Genomic DNA, 17,344 nt, shown 5'->3' with positions numbered 1-17,344 from the left:
TTCAAAAAGTTTGTACTTTTGCTTCAGAACAAGTGGAAATAAGGATTTTGACGTGATTTTGTAGTACACATTCTACACTCCAAAAAAAGTTGGGTTATTTAATTAACCCAGTGGTTGAGTTAAAATATTTAGTGCATTGTTGGGTTATTTTTAACCTTTATGGGGTTATTTATTAATAACAACCAGTTGGGTTAAATATTTGGTGCTTTGTTGGGTTATTTTTAGCCTTTGTTTGGTTATTTATTTAATACTCAAGTGGGTGGGTTAAAAATTTGGATTTTCAACAGTCAACTCATTTAACTGATTCAGAACAACTGTATTATTATGCGTACGTAACGTTCTCTTTGGATTATAAAGTTTATTTAAGGTCTAACCAAGGGCAGATTTAACCAATCAGCAAGGTAAGTGGCCACTTAGGGCCCCAGGAAATCTGGGGGCCCTAATAAATATCTAGAAGTATAAATTTTATATATATATATATATATATATATATATATATATATATATATATATATATATATATATATATATATATATATATATATATATATATAGTTGAAGTCAGAAATATAGCCCCCCTTTTGATTTTTTTCCCTTTTTTAAATATTTCCCAAATGATGTTTAACAGAGCAAGGACATTTTCACAGTATGTCTGATAATATTATTTCTTCTGGAGAAAGTCTCATTTGTTTTAATTCGGCTAGAATAAAAGCAGTTTTAAAATTTTTAAACACCATTTTAAGGACAATATTATTAGCCCCTTTAAGCTATTTTTTTCCCGACTGTCTACAGAACAAACTATCATTATACAATAACTTGCCTAATTACCCTAATTACCCTAATTAACCTAGTTAACCTAGTGAAGCCTTTAAATGTCACTTTAAGCTGTATAGAAGTGTCTTGAAAAATATATTGTAAAATATTATTTACTTTCATCATGGCAAAGATAAATTTAACCAGTTATTAGAGAAACTATTATGTTTAGAAATGTGTTGAAAAATATCTGCTTTCCGTTAAACAGAAATCGGGGAAAAGAATAAACAGGGGCGCTAATAATACTGACTTCAACTGTAACATCGTTTTTGTCCATATTTTGTACAGTGAGAGTTAAACAAATACAATTTTAATGTAATTAAATATCATTTAATTTACAATCAAATATAATATTATTATAATTATGTAATGTTATGTAATAATAACATTACAAAAAAAAAATCCATCATGGAGCAGTCCAGCAGTCACATTTATAAACAAAAAAATTTATGTATTATTGTTTGTAGTAAATAAATTTTAAGAAAACTAATCATTTAAAACTAAGAGCTTTGCATTAATTTAAAATTTTGAAAAGAAGATTGAGTGATATAAAAAACAGCAACATAAATAAATATTAAATAAAAGTAGAAAAGCATTTCAGGACTTGGGCCCTTTGGCTGGAATTGCTTAGGGCCCCAAAATCCTAAAATCCTCCAGAAATTACCTTTCCGTGTCTTGTTTTTTATATCCGTTTCACCAGCACTCTTAATTTGAAGATACAAACATGTGGTTCATAGCCAATCTAAAAACGGATAAAAATGCTTCCTCTAACTTCATGTTAATTTCTCCATTTTTCTTTTTTTTTTTTGGCGGAGATGATACACATATTTCAGATATTGTGCCATCATTCTATTCTTTATAGGACCCAGCAGACACATCAATAATAATAATAATTTATTAAATAGTGGTTAAGCCACTTTTTGCCAAAATAACCAAACAAATTAGTTATTTTTGTAATCCAAATTGTTGGGTTAACCTTAAAACTCAATGGTTTGGGTTAAAATAACCTAACAGCAGGTTGCTGCCAAAATGACCCGTCATTGGGTTACCTGTTGGGTTATTATTAACTCAAGTCTTTTAAGTGAGTAGCCAAGAGACAGAAATATTCAGAAGTATTTAGTATGTGTTTTTTGGCTTTGTTTCTGTGACTTTTGTTTCCTAAAACACAATAACAATGCATAATCTTTATTATTTTTCTTTTTATCCAATTATATATCCATCTTTGTTGCATGTCATTATAGCCCACTTTGAGCTCAATTAAACAAAATTACATGATAGACAAGTATATGCTATACACTGTAAAAGAAAAAACAAATCCCTGGAATCCACAGAATTGATTTGTGTTGGGGAAACATAAAGGAATTAAGTTAACTTAATTATTTTATGTTCAATCAACTCAAATTTGAAAAAAATATTAAGTTGACCAAAAAAACAAACAAAAAAAAACTCAGAAATTGTGTAGTTCCAGCTCATTTTAAATAAGTAGTTTGAACAAACCGCAAACATGATATACTATCATGGTATACAACTTAAGTGCTTAGAATTATTTGACAACATCATCACTGGCAACGCAAACAAACTGGAAACTTACTTTCGGTTTATTTGTGTCTATGGCAAATGACGTGAAAGGAGAATGCAGGCGTCATTGTAAATTAGGTCACTTGCATATGGAGCGATGGTGCCTGAGAGTGCAAGTTTAAGGGTGCTTTCACACCTGTGAATCGATTCAGTTGTTCCGAAACAGAGATTACAAATGTTACATTGTTGCTCTTTGCTCTTGGAGCGGTTCGCTTTCACACTGCAAAGTTTCTAATCGGACCAAAAGAGCTAAAACAAGTCACGTGTGAGTAAACTCTCCTTACATTGGTCAGAGTGTCAGGGTTTATTTTGCAGCGTCCCGCTCAGCTGTCAGGAGAGGTGGTGGTTTGGTGGTGTTTGACAAGGTGCGACGTGTCTGAAGAGTGAGGAGAGACGCGGTGGGGAGGGGTGAGAAGGGTGCGCGATGTAGCATTTGAGGACCGGGAGGGAGACGCGAGATTACCGGGAGATCATCACTCGTTTGCGGGCATCCGAAAACTCGCAAAACTTCCCGTCCTACTCATAATTCTCTCTTCATATAGCCTTATGCCTATTACATATTCATAAAACACTGTGATATAACTGCGATTGGATCGCTTTCTCACTGCAATCGATCCGCTTCAAAGTTAGGTTAAATCAAGCCGAGACCACCTCATTCAAGCGATCTCGGAGCGATTGATTTGGCGCGGATCCGAGAGCGATTGGTGGTTGCACATATGCCAAATGAACCGCGATAACTGGGCAAACGAGACGAGAGTGCAAGCTTGAAGGAGCAAGTGCAACTGTGCAGCCAGACCCTTCTCCCCATGTCTGTGTGGGTTTCCCCAGGGTTATCAGGATTCCTCCCACCATCCAAAGACATGCATCATACATAACAGACTAAGCAAAACAGGCACTTTGTCTAGCTCCCTTCCTTCTCACAGTAGTTTACCTTAGCCACATCAGCGGGGGAGTTTTTGAGATCTACCTGAGCTCAAACTCCACTCTCACTCTGCTAATGGGAGGAATCCCTGGGCTTGGAGATCCCTTAAGCTCAGGGCTCTCTCCCGGGAAAGCATGCCGAACAAGCAAAGTGTGAACTCTTAAAATCAGGCAATAAAACTGTGCTTTAAATTTGCCTTTGTAGCATCTACTGTCACTAGTCAAGGAAATCCAGACACTAAAGTGCAGTCCACATGTTTGAAAGCTTCCTTGCGGAAGCAAACTAATATTGTCCTCAAACCAAACCGTCTGATCAAATCTGTGGGATGAAATGAAAAGTGAGCACTTGGTTTAAAGTCTGATTGCTGCTAATTCGAGACCTTTGCCAGCTCGTCACGACAGCATTTCCACCGCATCCGCAACATCCTTCACTGCTAGGTACCATTTTTGTCTCCATGGCAACCGCAGTGCGATGGAGCCTGGCTCTGAGGGAGATGTGCAAGAAGTGGCAGAAAGCAGGCTGTTTTTCTGTTATGCTCCTACATTCACATCTCATTCTGCGGTCATATGCTCTCCGTCACTTTACTTGTGCTAATAAGTTGGCCATCGCTGTTTTAGATAGTGTTGAAGTCACAATTTCTGTTTAATGGATGTGTTTTTTATCAACACACTTCTAAACATAATAGTTTTAATAACTCATCTCTAATAACTGATTTATTTTATCGTTGCTGTGGAGAGGTAAGCATGATCGAACACCCAATGAGGGGGGAGAGCATGCTCAGAGCCTTGCGGCTAATCAGCAGGCCAATCAGAAATAATAAATAACACCTGTTTGTTCTAGTGATTGAGCCGGAGAGACACCCTTCTTAAGGAGAAGAGAAGGAGCAGCCGGGGAGAGGAGAGAGCACACACACACCTGAACTGCTACACGTGTTGTGCATTGAAAAATAAAAATAAAAGTATATTATTTACCTGATATCGCCGACCCTGTCTTCTTATTCCCACACAACAACGAACGTTACTACAGTTGCCATAATGATAGTAAATAATATTTGATTAGATATTTTTCAAGATACTAGTATTCTGCTTAAAGTGACATTTAAAGGCTTAACTAGGTTAATAAGGCAAGTTAGGGTAAATAGGCAAGTCGTTGTATGACAGTGGTTTGTTCCGTAGACAATCGACAATAAATATTACTTATAGGAGTGTAGCGTACAGTCCACAGATAAAATTACTTATTGATTTTATCAAGGAGTATCTTGCGTGGATTTTACGACTCCTGGCTCCACGAAGTCTGGGTATTCGCGACACCTTACGTTATCCAGAGAGCATGGAGAGATAGGCCGGGAGTTTCAAACACATTCCTTTCTTACACACACACACCCCCACACCCACAAGGACACTAGTCCAAAAAGGAATTGGACTGAGAAATCAGGGACCAGCACAAAACTAAAATATTATGTTTGCAAACTTTGTATCTCATTTCTGACCTTTCCTACCTGTACAACCCCTCCAGGAATTGAGTTTGACACTCCTGCTTTAGGCCCTTTTTAGTTAAATAATGTAAGTGTGGGAATTATGTTGATGTATTTGTGATGTACCTTTTACTGTTGATGTACCTGTCCATGTCTGGTGTCGTTGGACTGCATTTGACATTTTACAACAAATGTGTGATATTCAGAGAGGCAATTGCAGATTAGGAAGTGTAGTGGAGACTAAATAGTTGAGTTTTTAGTCGTTTCTTGAAGACAGCGAGTGACTCTGCCGTTCTGATGCAGTTAGGGAGTTCATTCCACCAACTGGGCAGATTGAATGCGAGCGTTCGCGAAAGTGATTTCTTCCCTCTTTGGGATGGAACCACGAGGCGACGTTCATTCACAGAACGCAAGTTTCTGGAGGGCGCATAGATCTGCAGAAGTGAGAGCAGATAAGAAGGAGCAAGGCCAGAAGTCACTTTGTAGGCAAACATCAGAGCTTTGAATTTGATGCGAGCAGCAACTGGCAGCCAGTGCAAACAGATGAGCAGCGGAGTGACATGTGCTCTTTTAGATTCATTGAAGACCACTCGTGCTGCTGCATTCTGGAGCAGTTGAAGAGGCTTGATAGAGTTTGCTGGAAGCCCGGCTAGTAGAGAGTTACAGTAATTCAGTTTGGAGAGAACAAGAGCTTGAACAAGGAGTTGAGCTGCATGTTCAGATAAGAAGGGTCGGATCTTTCTGATGTTATAGAGTGCGAATCTGCACGATCGAGCAGTAGAAATGTGGTCAGAGAAATTTAGTTGGTCATCAATCGTTACTCCAAGGCTTTTCACCATTTTGGATGCAGTAATGGTTGCCCTGTCCATCTGGATTGAAAAGTTATGGTGTAGAGTTGAGTTGGCAGAAACTACAAGCATTTCTTGTTACATGTTCTATAGACCCGTATAGCCGATCTCCACGTGGTTTACCTTTGTTCTATGTATGATGTATGTTCATGCGTTTGTTGGTTATCTGTCTGACTAGTCAATAAATCAAATGATAATCAAATGAATTGTATTGTTTGCCTCATAACAGCTAGGCAGGGGAATCTGTGTTTCAATGACCTTTTCTATAAGTTAATTAAAACTTATGAATGATTAATCTACTTCACAAGAAGTATCAATAATCTCCTTTTTCTAAATGAATAGATCATTACCGTGTCCGCTCGGAAGAGCGGCGGCTCTGGTTATGTTTGTTTGGTCAAATTAACAACAAATTGATCCAGAATATAAATGATTAATAATAATTCGTTATTGTTGATAATTGATATTCATAATCTGAGAGTCCGCTCGGTCGCGCGGCAGGATCATATACAATCATATGTTTGTTTGACCAAATTGACTGAAGCTTAAGCCGGAATATTAATAATTAAGAATAAACCGTTATTGTTGATTATTAATATTCATACAATGAGCTAATTTCTGTTACAGGAGGCTAATAATATTGACCTTATAATGGCTTTTAAAATTCAAAACTGCTTTTATTCTAGCTGAAATAAAAAAAAATAAAACTTCCTGCAGAAGAAAAAATATTATAGAAAATACTGTTAAAAATTTCTTGCTCTGTTCAACATCATTTCCCAAAAAGATCAAGAATTGTGTTGCGATTCAGTTCATTTTAAATAAGTGGTTTAAACAAACAGCCAGTGGTGGAAAAAGTACTGAAAAATAATCCTCAAGCAAAAGTACCATTACTTGCCTTAAAATGTAGTGTAAGTAGAGTAAAAGTATCTGTTGTCAATTTTACTCAAAGTATGAGACCTTTCTAAAGCACTCAAGAGTAGCGAGTATTACACTGTGAAAAGCTGATCCATTTACATGTAATTTGTGCATGTGTGTAAACGTAACATTCTGTAGTGCACTTAGTTATTGCCCAGCAGGCACACAATGTCATGAGACATTATCAACAACATCTTAAACCAACGTCAGATTGACGTCAAACACTGACATTTATTCATCAGGTATGGCAACCAAAATCCAACATCTGATAGACATCATAGTGGTAACGTCCACACAAAGTCAAGGTGTGACATCATTAGACGTTAATATTTGGTTAATTTCAGGTTGTGTTGGTAGGTGACCAAAATCCAACGTCGAGCCAACATCTTAAACCAACGTCATATTGATGTCAAACACTGACATTTATTCCTCAGGTATGGCAACCAAAATCCAACATCTGATAGACATCATAGTGGTAACGTCCACACAACGTCAAGGTGTGACATCATTAGACGTTCATATTTGGTTGATTTCAGGTTAAACGTTGGCCTGACGGTGAGTTCTGACGACAACATGATTTTCATTTCCAAACAAACTGCAACGTCTCCACGACACTGGGGGACAATGTCAATCTAACGTCATGTTGATGTCCTGTGCGTTGCTGGGTGTTTAAGGCCATTTCGGTCATCATACAGTAAACATCCGTCATCTTCTCATCAGTGACGTGCATCTAAACCACAGGTGTCAAACTCAGTTCCAAAAGGGCCGCAGCTCTGCACAGTTTAGTTCCAACCCTAATTAAACACACCTGATCAAACTAATTGAGTCCTTCAGGCTTGTTTGAAACCTACAGGTAAGTCTGTTGGAGCAGGGTTGGAACTAAACTGTGCAGGGCTTCGGCCCTCCAGGGATTGAGTTTGACACCCCTGATCTAAACAGTCTCTGGGTCAATGAGTGTAAAGATTTTGAACATCTTATTGGACACTTTTATTGCTTCCAAACAGTTTGCTGCAATTATAAATCGCCCATGTCTTGAGGTAGTTCATTATGAGGCGATTTATCTTATATGTGTGATTTGATTGGACATGAAATGAAGGGCTGATTTTTCTAAACCCCGTATGCAGGAAAAAATAAAGTAGTAAAAGTGTTAATATTACGCCCTGCTGCTACCAACAATTCAATTAAAACTCAGCTAGGAGTCCTAAATGACAATCTGCACAATCAAGCCAAAAATCTCGGAGTTATCTATGATCCACTCTTGCAGTTTGACAAACATGTAAATGCAGTTGTGAAGAGCAGCTTTTTCCAGCTTAGATTGGCGGCAAAAGTTAAACCCTTTTTTTCTAAACAAGATTTAGAAATCGTAACCCATGCTTTAATCTCCTCTCTGTTAGACTACTGCAACTCTTTGTACATTGGCCTACCTCTGTCAACACTCTCTCGGCTACAGTTGGTCCAAAATGCAGCCGCCAGATTAATAACAGGAACTAAGAAAAGAGATCATATCTCCCCTGTCCTCGCCTCATTGCACTGGCTACCTATAAAATAGAGTTGATTTTAAAATTCTTCTTTTCACTAATAAAGCTTTGCACAATTCTGCCCCGGCCTATGTTTGTCACGGTTGCAGGTTTGTGCGCTCTTCCGGAGTGTCTGTTTGATCATGTGGGTTTGTTTTTGTTGCCCACATGTATTTGTTTTGGTCACGTGTTATGACGGCACTCAGTTGGTTTGATTAGTTCGCCAGCTGAGGCTCATTATCGTGCCTATATATGTGCGACGTTTTCTGTGTTTCCTTGTCAGTTCGTTACGTGTGCTTATGTGTTCATTTGTCTGTGCTCAGGACCGTGCGGAGTTACCACTGGACCAATATGTCACGGTTGCAGGTTTGTGCGCTCTTTCAGCTGGTTGTTCAGATGGATCCAAGTGCAAGTGAAAGAATATTTATCGACACAGTCAAGATAAATGTAACAAGTGAGTGCAGTGCTAGGGATAGGAGAAAACAGAGCAGGGATCGGACGGGAAAACAGGGTCCAGTGGTAACTTCGCACGGTCCTGAGCACAGACAAATGAGCAGACAGATTAATTTGTGTTTGGATCCGTTAAATAAAAAAAAAATGTATAAATGCAGTGCATGTGCTCTCCGCTTATTGAAACACAATATATCATAAAATGGCTTTTGAAAAAAATTTGTTTTAAATTTACATAAAATACAAATAAAAAAAAAATGGTTTTAAAAAATAAAAATGTAAATACACAAAATACAATTTTAAATTATAAAAAATAAATACATAGAAACACAATACATCATAAAATGAACCTTGAAAAAAATAGTTTTAAATTTAAATAAAATAAAAATGTAAAAAAATTGTTATTAAAAAATAAAATGTAAATACACAAAATACTATTTTAAATTATAAAAAATTGATACGTAACATAAAAAATTAAGTACATAAAATAATGAAATTATATACATAAAGAAGTTAGATACATAAAATAATAAATACATAAAATAAAAAAATTAAATACATAAAAACAATTAAATACATAAAATACAATTACATAAAAAATGTATACATAAATAAAAAATAGAAATACATAAAAAATTCAATAAAAAAATTATACATTAACTAAAAATAAATAAATAAAAAGATTGAATACAAAAAATAAACAAAAATTAAATACATAAAATAAAAAGTATACATAAAATAAAAAAATAAATATATAAAAATGAGATAAAATTAATAAAAAAAATAAATCAAATAAAAAACTTTTAATGAATAAAATAAAATAAAAAATATATTAAATAAAATGAAAATTTTATTAAGTAATTAAATAAAATAACAATTTAAATAAATGAAATAAAAGTTTAAATAAATAAACTGCATTGAATCCAAACCTGTTCTTTGATTTCCTGCAGTTTGTTGCTCTGCTCTCGAATGTCGTGCAGCAGCTGAAGAGCTTTATCATCTTCCTGCGAAACCTCCATGCGGGCCTGCTCCAAACTGCGCTTCAAACTCTAAAACACACACACATTTAATTAATTTTATTTGGAATGACTAATTTATTTTCTTTGGAATGACCATATTTTCTTTCTTTTTTCAGTGCATGAGCTCTTCGCTTATTGAAACAACAAACATAACCAAAATGCTGGCCATGCAAATAAAATAAAATCAAAATTTAAAAAAATAAAATTAAAGAAAAGAATTAACATTTAATAAGATAAAATTTAAATAAATAAGATTTAATTAAAAATAATTAAATTAAATAAAAACATGAAATAAAGTAAAATAAAAATAAAATTGTAATTTGAATAAACAAAAAAAAAATTAATTCAAATTAAATAAAATAAAAACATTAAAACGTAAAATAAAATAAATTAAATTAAATAAAAACATTAAAGTAAAATAAAATAAAACCAAAGAAATTCATTTAAATAAATAAAATAAAATAAAACTACATAGAATTGAGTAAATTTTAAACCTAAACTAATAAAACAAATTAAATATTAAATAACATTTTAGATAAATTAAAAATAATAAAAATGTAAATAAAATAAATAAAAATTTTAAATAAACTAAAAATAATTAAACATTAAATAAATAAAATACAAATTATAAAGTAAAATAAAAATAAAACAAAATAAAATAACATAATTAAAATTAAAAATTTAATAAATTTAATAAAAAAAATTTAAGTTAAATAAAATGAAAAATAATAACATTTAGTTTTAAATTAATAAAATGTAATAAAACATTAATAAATAAAAGTAAAATAAAACAAAATAAATTCACATTTTAAATAATTCACATTATTAAATCACATAACTAACTAAGCAATAACAAAGTCATGCAACTCAGACCATGCCATAATTCCAGTCTCAAACATTAAACTCACGCTGCATTCGGTGATATAGGTTGCCAGGTCTTGCTCTAAGATGTTTCTCTGGGTTTCTGAAGCCTTGAGCTCCACGTCTTTCTGCTGCAAAACTGACTCCAAGTCTGACATCTTACGCTGCACTTTGGAAATCTCCTGCTCCATCTTTCAAACAGCAAAGAAGAAGGTGTAAGACTGAATTATCCATCAAACAGGACTTTATCGTGTAGATCTGCAGACGCACCTTTATATATGATTGTCTATACTTCCTCTAGCAGACTGAAAGCTTCGGCCGGAAGTTCTTATTTTCAAGAATCTTGTAGGCTGAAAGACGAGGTCTGAATGAACTTGCCCTTATCTAGAAAAAAAAAAAAAAGTTGATAAAAGCACCATCTAACATTCAATTATGCAGATTAAATGCTATGATTTTAATTAAGCTAATATCGGACTTAAAATAAAATTAAATAAAATAAGACTGATTGAGATAAACCTGTATTAGAAGTTAAATTAAATTAAATTAAATTGATTGGGATGATGCTGTATTAGCAATTAAATTAAATTAATTCGGATAATGCTGTAATAGCAATTAAATTAAATTGATTGGAATGATGCTGTATTAGAAATAAAATAAAATAAAAAAAGAAATAAAATTAAATTAAATTAAATTAGACTGATTGGGATGTGTATGCATTAAAGTGAATGATGCATGCAAATAAAATAAAATGAAATAAAAAAATAAAGCTTATTGGGGGGATTCTGTACTAGAGTGAATCATGCATACAAATGAAATAAATTAATTAAAACAAATTTATAGTTTTAATAATTTTAATTTAATTTATAATTTATATTTTTTATGATATTAAAAAAATGTAGACTAATTGGAAGGATTCTGTACAAGAGTGAATCATGCAAATAAATAAAAATAAAATTAAATAAAGCTGGGGTGATTCTGTACTAAAGTGAATCATGCATACAAATGGAATAAGATAATAAATATTATTTTAAAACAATATTCTAATATATATATATATATATATATATATATATATATATATATATATATATATATATATATATATATATATAAAATTTAGACTGTTTGGAATGATTCTGTATTAGAGTGAATCATGCAAATTAAATTAAATTAAATTAAATTAAATTAAATTAAATTAAATTAAATTAAATTAAATTAAATTAAATTAAATTAAATTAAATTAAATTAAATTAAATTAACAGTGATTAGGATGACAACATGAAATAAAATAAAATAAAAAATTATATAAAATAAAATACAAATTTTAATCCATAAAATAAAAATGTAAATACATTTAAATAAAATTAATTTTAATTTAATTTGGACTAATTGGGAATTCTGCATTAGAATGAAACTTGCATTAAGTAAAAAAAAATAATTAAACTAAATTAAATTAAATTAATATAGGTAAGTTACTAAAAACGGTCACTTTTGAATATTACAAGATGGGGTTTTAACTACAATGGGTACTTTACAATTAGAATCCATTGTTTAACGTTCATGTACTTACTAACATGAACATAAAACAAACAATATTTATTCCAGTATTTATTCATCTCTGTCAATGTTAGTTAAAGGAGACCTATCATTCAAAAACACAGTAGCGTGGCAGCAGTCTGTGATAATAACCAGCTTCTACTGATAATAATAATGTTAGTTTTCATAATCACACTTGATAAAAACAGTCTGCAGAAACACTTTGATTGACATTCTTCCTTTGTACGTGTCATCAGAGGGGAAAAGCCCCGCCCACTAGTGACCATCTCTCCCTCAATTCACCTTATTCTCAGCTGTCGAGTGGGCGCTGCCATTTGAATCTTTTTGTCTCGCGACTTCCGGTCACATTCACTTTCATTCATTTTTTGACGTTAAAAACTGCTCGTTACGCTGCTTGATGTTGCAATTTAATATTTTCTTATTATATTATGCTACTTGGTCTGTGTAGTCATGCAAACATTTGTTTGTTGAGCGAGTAGTTTGACCGTTTTTGCCGTTTATTATTCCTAGTCATTTCTCCCATAGGCGACTAAATCGGAAGTTCTAAGACAATCGCGAAAACAGGCGCACTTCCGCATTTTAGAATAAGGTCAATAGCATAGGACATTAGTCTTGTTTTTGAATATGCCACTATGCTGACACAGGCATGTGTAGCTCCGCCCTCTTTTGAAAAGAGCACAATCTTATTTGAATTTAAAGCGGCAGCCACCAAAAAGCCACAATTAGGATCAAAGCCTAAAAGGGTCAGTTTCAAAGAGTTATAAAACATTATTAGTGTGGTATTTTGAGCTGAACCTTAACATAAACACTCTGGGGACATCAGACACTTATATTACATCTTGTAAAAGGGACATAATAGATCCTGTTTAAATAAAAATAAAGTCATCATTGTTAGTTCTTATTAACTCAGTGCATTAACTAATGTTAACAAGCACAACTCTTGATTTTTATACCGTAATAAATGTTAAACTATGATTAATAGATGCTTCTTGGCTCATTTTCATAAATACATTTACCTAATGCAACCGCACTGAAAAGTGTGACCTCACAATGAAAACGAAAAACAAAATATTGATGACATCATCTTTTAACTCAGGGGAACAATCTGGTTTTTTATTCCCAATCGCCTGCTTTTAGTGAGAATGCTGCCATTTTGCTTTGCGTATGACTCAAAACTGTAAGCATTGCATGTGTATGTGTGTGTGTGTGAGCTCAGGAACGGAGTATATAGTGCGGTCTATTTTTAACAAGCCCAATCATATTAGATATGCACAGACTGTTTCTAACTGCCACTCTCTTCTTGGCATCCTTGGAGATGGAGGGGAAAAATGAACGACAGAAGAAAAGAGCTCCTAATAAAAGCACAAGCATCTCCACTCCTCCATATCATTCCCTCTTTCTCTTTCTCTCTCTCTCTCTCTCTCTCTCTCTCTTTGGGTTTTCCTTTTAGTAGCTTGAGGCTTTACAATTCAGTGTTAGGAGGCTTATAGATTACAAAACACACGCACACACACACACAAAAATTCCAAAAGATGCTCATGGAATCGCTTTCCAAATCCAAAAAGGAGCATGAACTCATGTTCACATTCACAGAAACGTGCTGCCTGAAGGAACACACACACACACACACAAACACACACAGACACACACACGGTAAACACATTAAAAACTGCTGAAAGTCCTGTGACTCGTTTCACACGTTGCTACAGACTCAAACCCGTGACTACAGGAGATATAAATACACACACAGATATTATTTATGATGATGATGATGTCATTCCTGCACCTGTAAACAACTGTGAGCTGCAGCATTTGTATTTCCTTCATGATTTCATCTTTCATGCTGTCGGTAATTTACAGTTAAAGAGATCATTTGATCAATATGCTAAATATTTGTAAGGATCAGATCACTTCTTTGAGAGAAAAAAGATGTATTTACAGTGCTCAGCATAATCGAGTACACCCCATTTTTAAAATCAATATTATTATCCAATGTATATTGGTGCATTTAAACAAAACAGACTTATTTAATAAAATAATATTTTAGTCACCAAACATATTTAGAAATTGAGAGTAAATACAATTAAATTAAAGCAAAACATTGCAAAAAAAAAAATACAAACGACAAAATTTAAACTTTTTTATTTTTATTTTAATTAATTTATTAATTTATTTAATTTATATTTATTTTTTTGCTTCTCTTAAATTTTTCTCCTGTTTTTAAAATTTGTATTTAATATTTTCCTATAACATAAATTTGGCTGTACTTGTTTTTGGACTGTTATCATTCGTTATTTTTTTAGATGAGCTCCAGATTTGGCTTCAGTACTGACTAATTTATACGCACAAATATAATATTGTATAGCTTCCTATTAAAGATGTGAATTTAAAAGAGATTTGTGAGGAGTGTACCTATATATGCTTAGCACTGTATATAGAGCTGAAGACAATACTTTGAAACATTTTGTGACAATCACATATTTCCCAATTAAACATTTTTGCAGGATTTCCTATTATTTTTTGAGTTTGGAGATTTTTTATTACTTTTAGCTTCGCAAAAATAAAATAAATATTAATACTTTTTTTTTGTTTGTGCTAGGGTCAATATTATTATGATTTGTTTCTGTTTGACTACAGTACAAACCACTGTTGTCCAATGAACCGAATCCTGTCATGCATCTCACACACACCTGTTCCTGTTTAACATTGACTACACACATATATAACAGAGGCCAGCTAGTGTGTGCTGTGCAGGTAAACCTCACTCCTCTGACCTCTAAAGGTGTTCTAGCGACAGACACTAGAGGCCATGGTCTTTAGCCTCCTTGGTAGAGCAACCGACTCCCATGCGGAAGGTCGCCGGTTCAATACCAGCTCATAGCGGGTTGGGCGGCGTAGGACCGACGGGGTTACATTGGTGCCGTGACCCGGATGGGAGTGAGGTTTAGGGGGGTGAGTGTAACGGAGGACAGCTAGTGTGTGCTGTGCAGGTTAACCTCACTCCTCTGACCTCTAAAGGTGCTCTAGCAACAGCCGCTAGAGGCCATGGTCTTTAGCCTCCTTGGAAGAGCAACCGACTCCCATGCGAAAGGTCGCCGGTTCGATACCAACTCGGAGCGGGTTGGGTGGCGTAGGACTGGCGGGGTTACACACACACGGCCGGAGGATCACTATGAACTGATTACATGGACTATAAATACACCACGCTTGCACACACACAGTGCTGAGTCTTGTTATAATGTTTGTGAACATAACACGTTTTACTGTCTAGCCTATCTGTGTTTTGACCTTTGCATTGTGTTTTGTAGGGGTGTCAAAATTAATTGTTTCTTCGGTGCAACGCGATGCAGACACTGACAATTTGGTATCGGTTCAGTTATAATTATAACCGGTTATTATGTACTGACGTCATTTATCTCATATGCGCTTTGTAGCGAGGGAGGGGAGTGCGAGTATTTACAATGCTCCAACTACTTAAAACTCATAAACTGTGCACAATTTGACTGCGTGTGTGTTTGCTGGATCAGTCTTTCGCTGATATTTACAGCAGAAGCCCCTATTTCACTGCGATTGAGGGAATGAAAGTACTCCATTTCTCTCTCTCTCTCACACACACACACACACGCACGCACACCCATTTGACCTGCTGGCGTGACTTTTCTTCTCCTCTCGGCTGTTTTACAACGTTACTTTTAGATACAGACACGACCGTGTGCCTGCAGAGTTTTCTCCACCGTGTAAATGACAAAATTGAATTACAAATAGTATATAAATATGAATATATTCATACAAGAAAATATAAAACTGTGTATGAAAAGCACCGTCAAGGCACCGTGATGCACAGAGATATCGAATTGAACCGAATCGATGGCATGATAATCGTAACCGAACCGATCCGTGAGACTAGTGTAGGTTCACAGCTCTAGTGTTTTGATAGTTTTGATTCATTGCTGCCTGTTCAGACTATTCGCCTGTTCTTTGACCATGACTTTGGATTGCTCTGCATGTACCTGTTTGACCCTGTTGACCGTTGCCTGCCTGATCATTCTTGTAATAATCTGCACGTGGATACTCTACTCCGTTGTCAGCATCCCTTACATGACAGTTAAACTGCACATTAAGCTGAATACTGTGTATTAAAATAACAAGTTATATACACCCAAGGGCTGCTTAAAACATATACCCGATAGTGAGAGGTTCATTCTGCTGTGGTGAACCTTGACAAATAAGCCAAAGGAAAATGCTGAAAGAAAACGAATGCATGAATTAAAAAAAGTAGTTCTTAGCAACGCATGCTATTGTGCTAATTTAAGCTTTGATACATTTACAGTATGAAAACTTACAAAATATTGTCATATAACATGATCTTTACCTAATATTCGACTGATTTTTGGCATAAAAAAATTAAAAATCCATAATTTGGAGTAATACAATGTATTCAGTAATTACCATTGAGTAATATGCCAGCTCAACATAACACTGGTATTGTAGTCCAGGATCAAATTTCTTATTAAATAAGAGTCAGACAATTCTTAATTTTAGGCTTGGGGTAGGATAGACATCTAAAACATGGTTATGCAGAATAAAAGTCCTTAAAGTACTAATAAACTGTTAATCAGATAGCAATATGCATATTAATAAGCAACGGTAAAAGTTATATGATTAATTCGTTTTTACTGAATTGTAACTTATTAAACTAAGTTAACAATGTCCTAACTTAAAGTTTTAAGTCAGTTAAATAAAATATAAGTTCAAATGATTTCAGGGTTAATTTGATTCATCTTAAAAATGTAAGGCAAGCAGTATTTATTTTTACAGTGTACATACTAGTCAGTCTCCAACTGAAGTGTCACCTTTTTAAGACCAATGCTATTGCTACTGTTTGTATTAATTAGTTTCAAAGCACTGCAAAAGACCTGAAGTTCAGATACGGTAACAGTTTTCAACAGGTACTGTAAGCAGTCAACTAATCCACCAACCTGCCAAGCAACCAACCAAGTAAATTTGTCATTTTATTTCAACACGTATAAATATATTTCAACACATGTATGAATTTCAACACGTACTGTAAGCCATACCTGCCAACACTTCCATTTTTCCCTTCTCCCGTATTGTTTGGTCTCCCAGAAAACACCCAGAATTCCCTGCAAATTCCCGGAATTCCAACCACCCATGCCAAAATTACAAGTAAACTTTTAATTTTATTTGTCAGACCCTAGGAAGAATATCCATTACGGTGGTGGCGATGGGGAACTAAAAAAACAATAAACAATAATGAGATAACTGACCAATCAGAGCAGAGCAGGGCCATCTGACCAGTCAAAACAAAGTGGGCGCTATTTAACCCAGGTTCATTCTAAAAATGTAACCCTATATACATTTCTGGAGAGCGC

At 34.2% G+C, this 17,344-nt stretch overlaps 1 protein-coding gene and 1 long non-coding RNA gene across 12 annotated transcripts in view; one reads left to right on the top strand and one right to left on the bottom strand.

Moving 5' to 3' along the window:
• citb (citron rho-interacting serine/threonine kinase b) overlaps positions 1-17,344 on the bottom strand; it is a 130,321-nt gene that overhangs the window by 97,134 nt on the left and 15,843 nt on the right. For all 11 annotated transcript variants that reach the window (XM_087264075.1, XM_087264076.1, XM_087264083.1 and 8 more), the window contains exons 2-4: positions 10,665-10,778; positions 10,442-10,585; positions 9,444-9,563 (exon numbers count right to left, since the gene is read on the bottom strand). In XM_087264075.1, the coding sequence (XP_087120201.1) occupies positions 9,444-9,563; positions 10,442-10,585 (264 nt within the window). In that variant the 5' untranslated portion in view covers positions 10,665-10,778. The remainder of the gene's footprint in view (positions 1-9,443; positions 9,564-10,441; positions 10,586-10,664; positions 10,779-17,344) is intronic.
• Positions 1,622-4,981, top strand: LOC147842527 (uncharacterized). The gene is made up of 3 exons (XR_015497508.1): positions 1,622-2,515; positions 3,147-4,036; positions 4,340-4,981. It is a non-coding gene; the product is annotated as an uncharacterized LOC147842527 (long non-coding RNA).

This window comes from Danio rerio, chromosome 8, assembly GCF_052040795.2.
Source record: "Danio rerio strain M-AB ecotype USA chromosome 8, GRCz13ab, whole genome shotgun sequence".
Lineage (NCBI taxonomy): Eukaryota > Metazoa > Chordata > Actinopteri > Cypriniformes > Danionidae > Danio > Danio rerio.
This window is presented reverse-complemented; position numbering and strand designations above follow the sequence as displayed.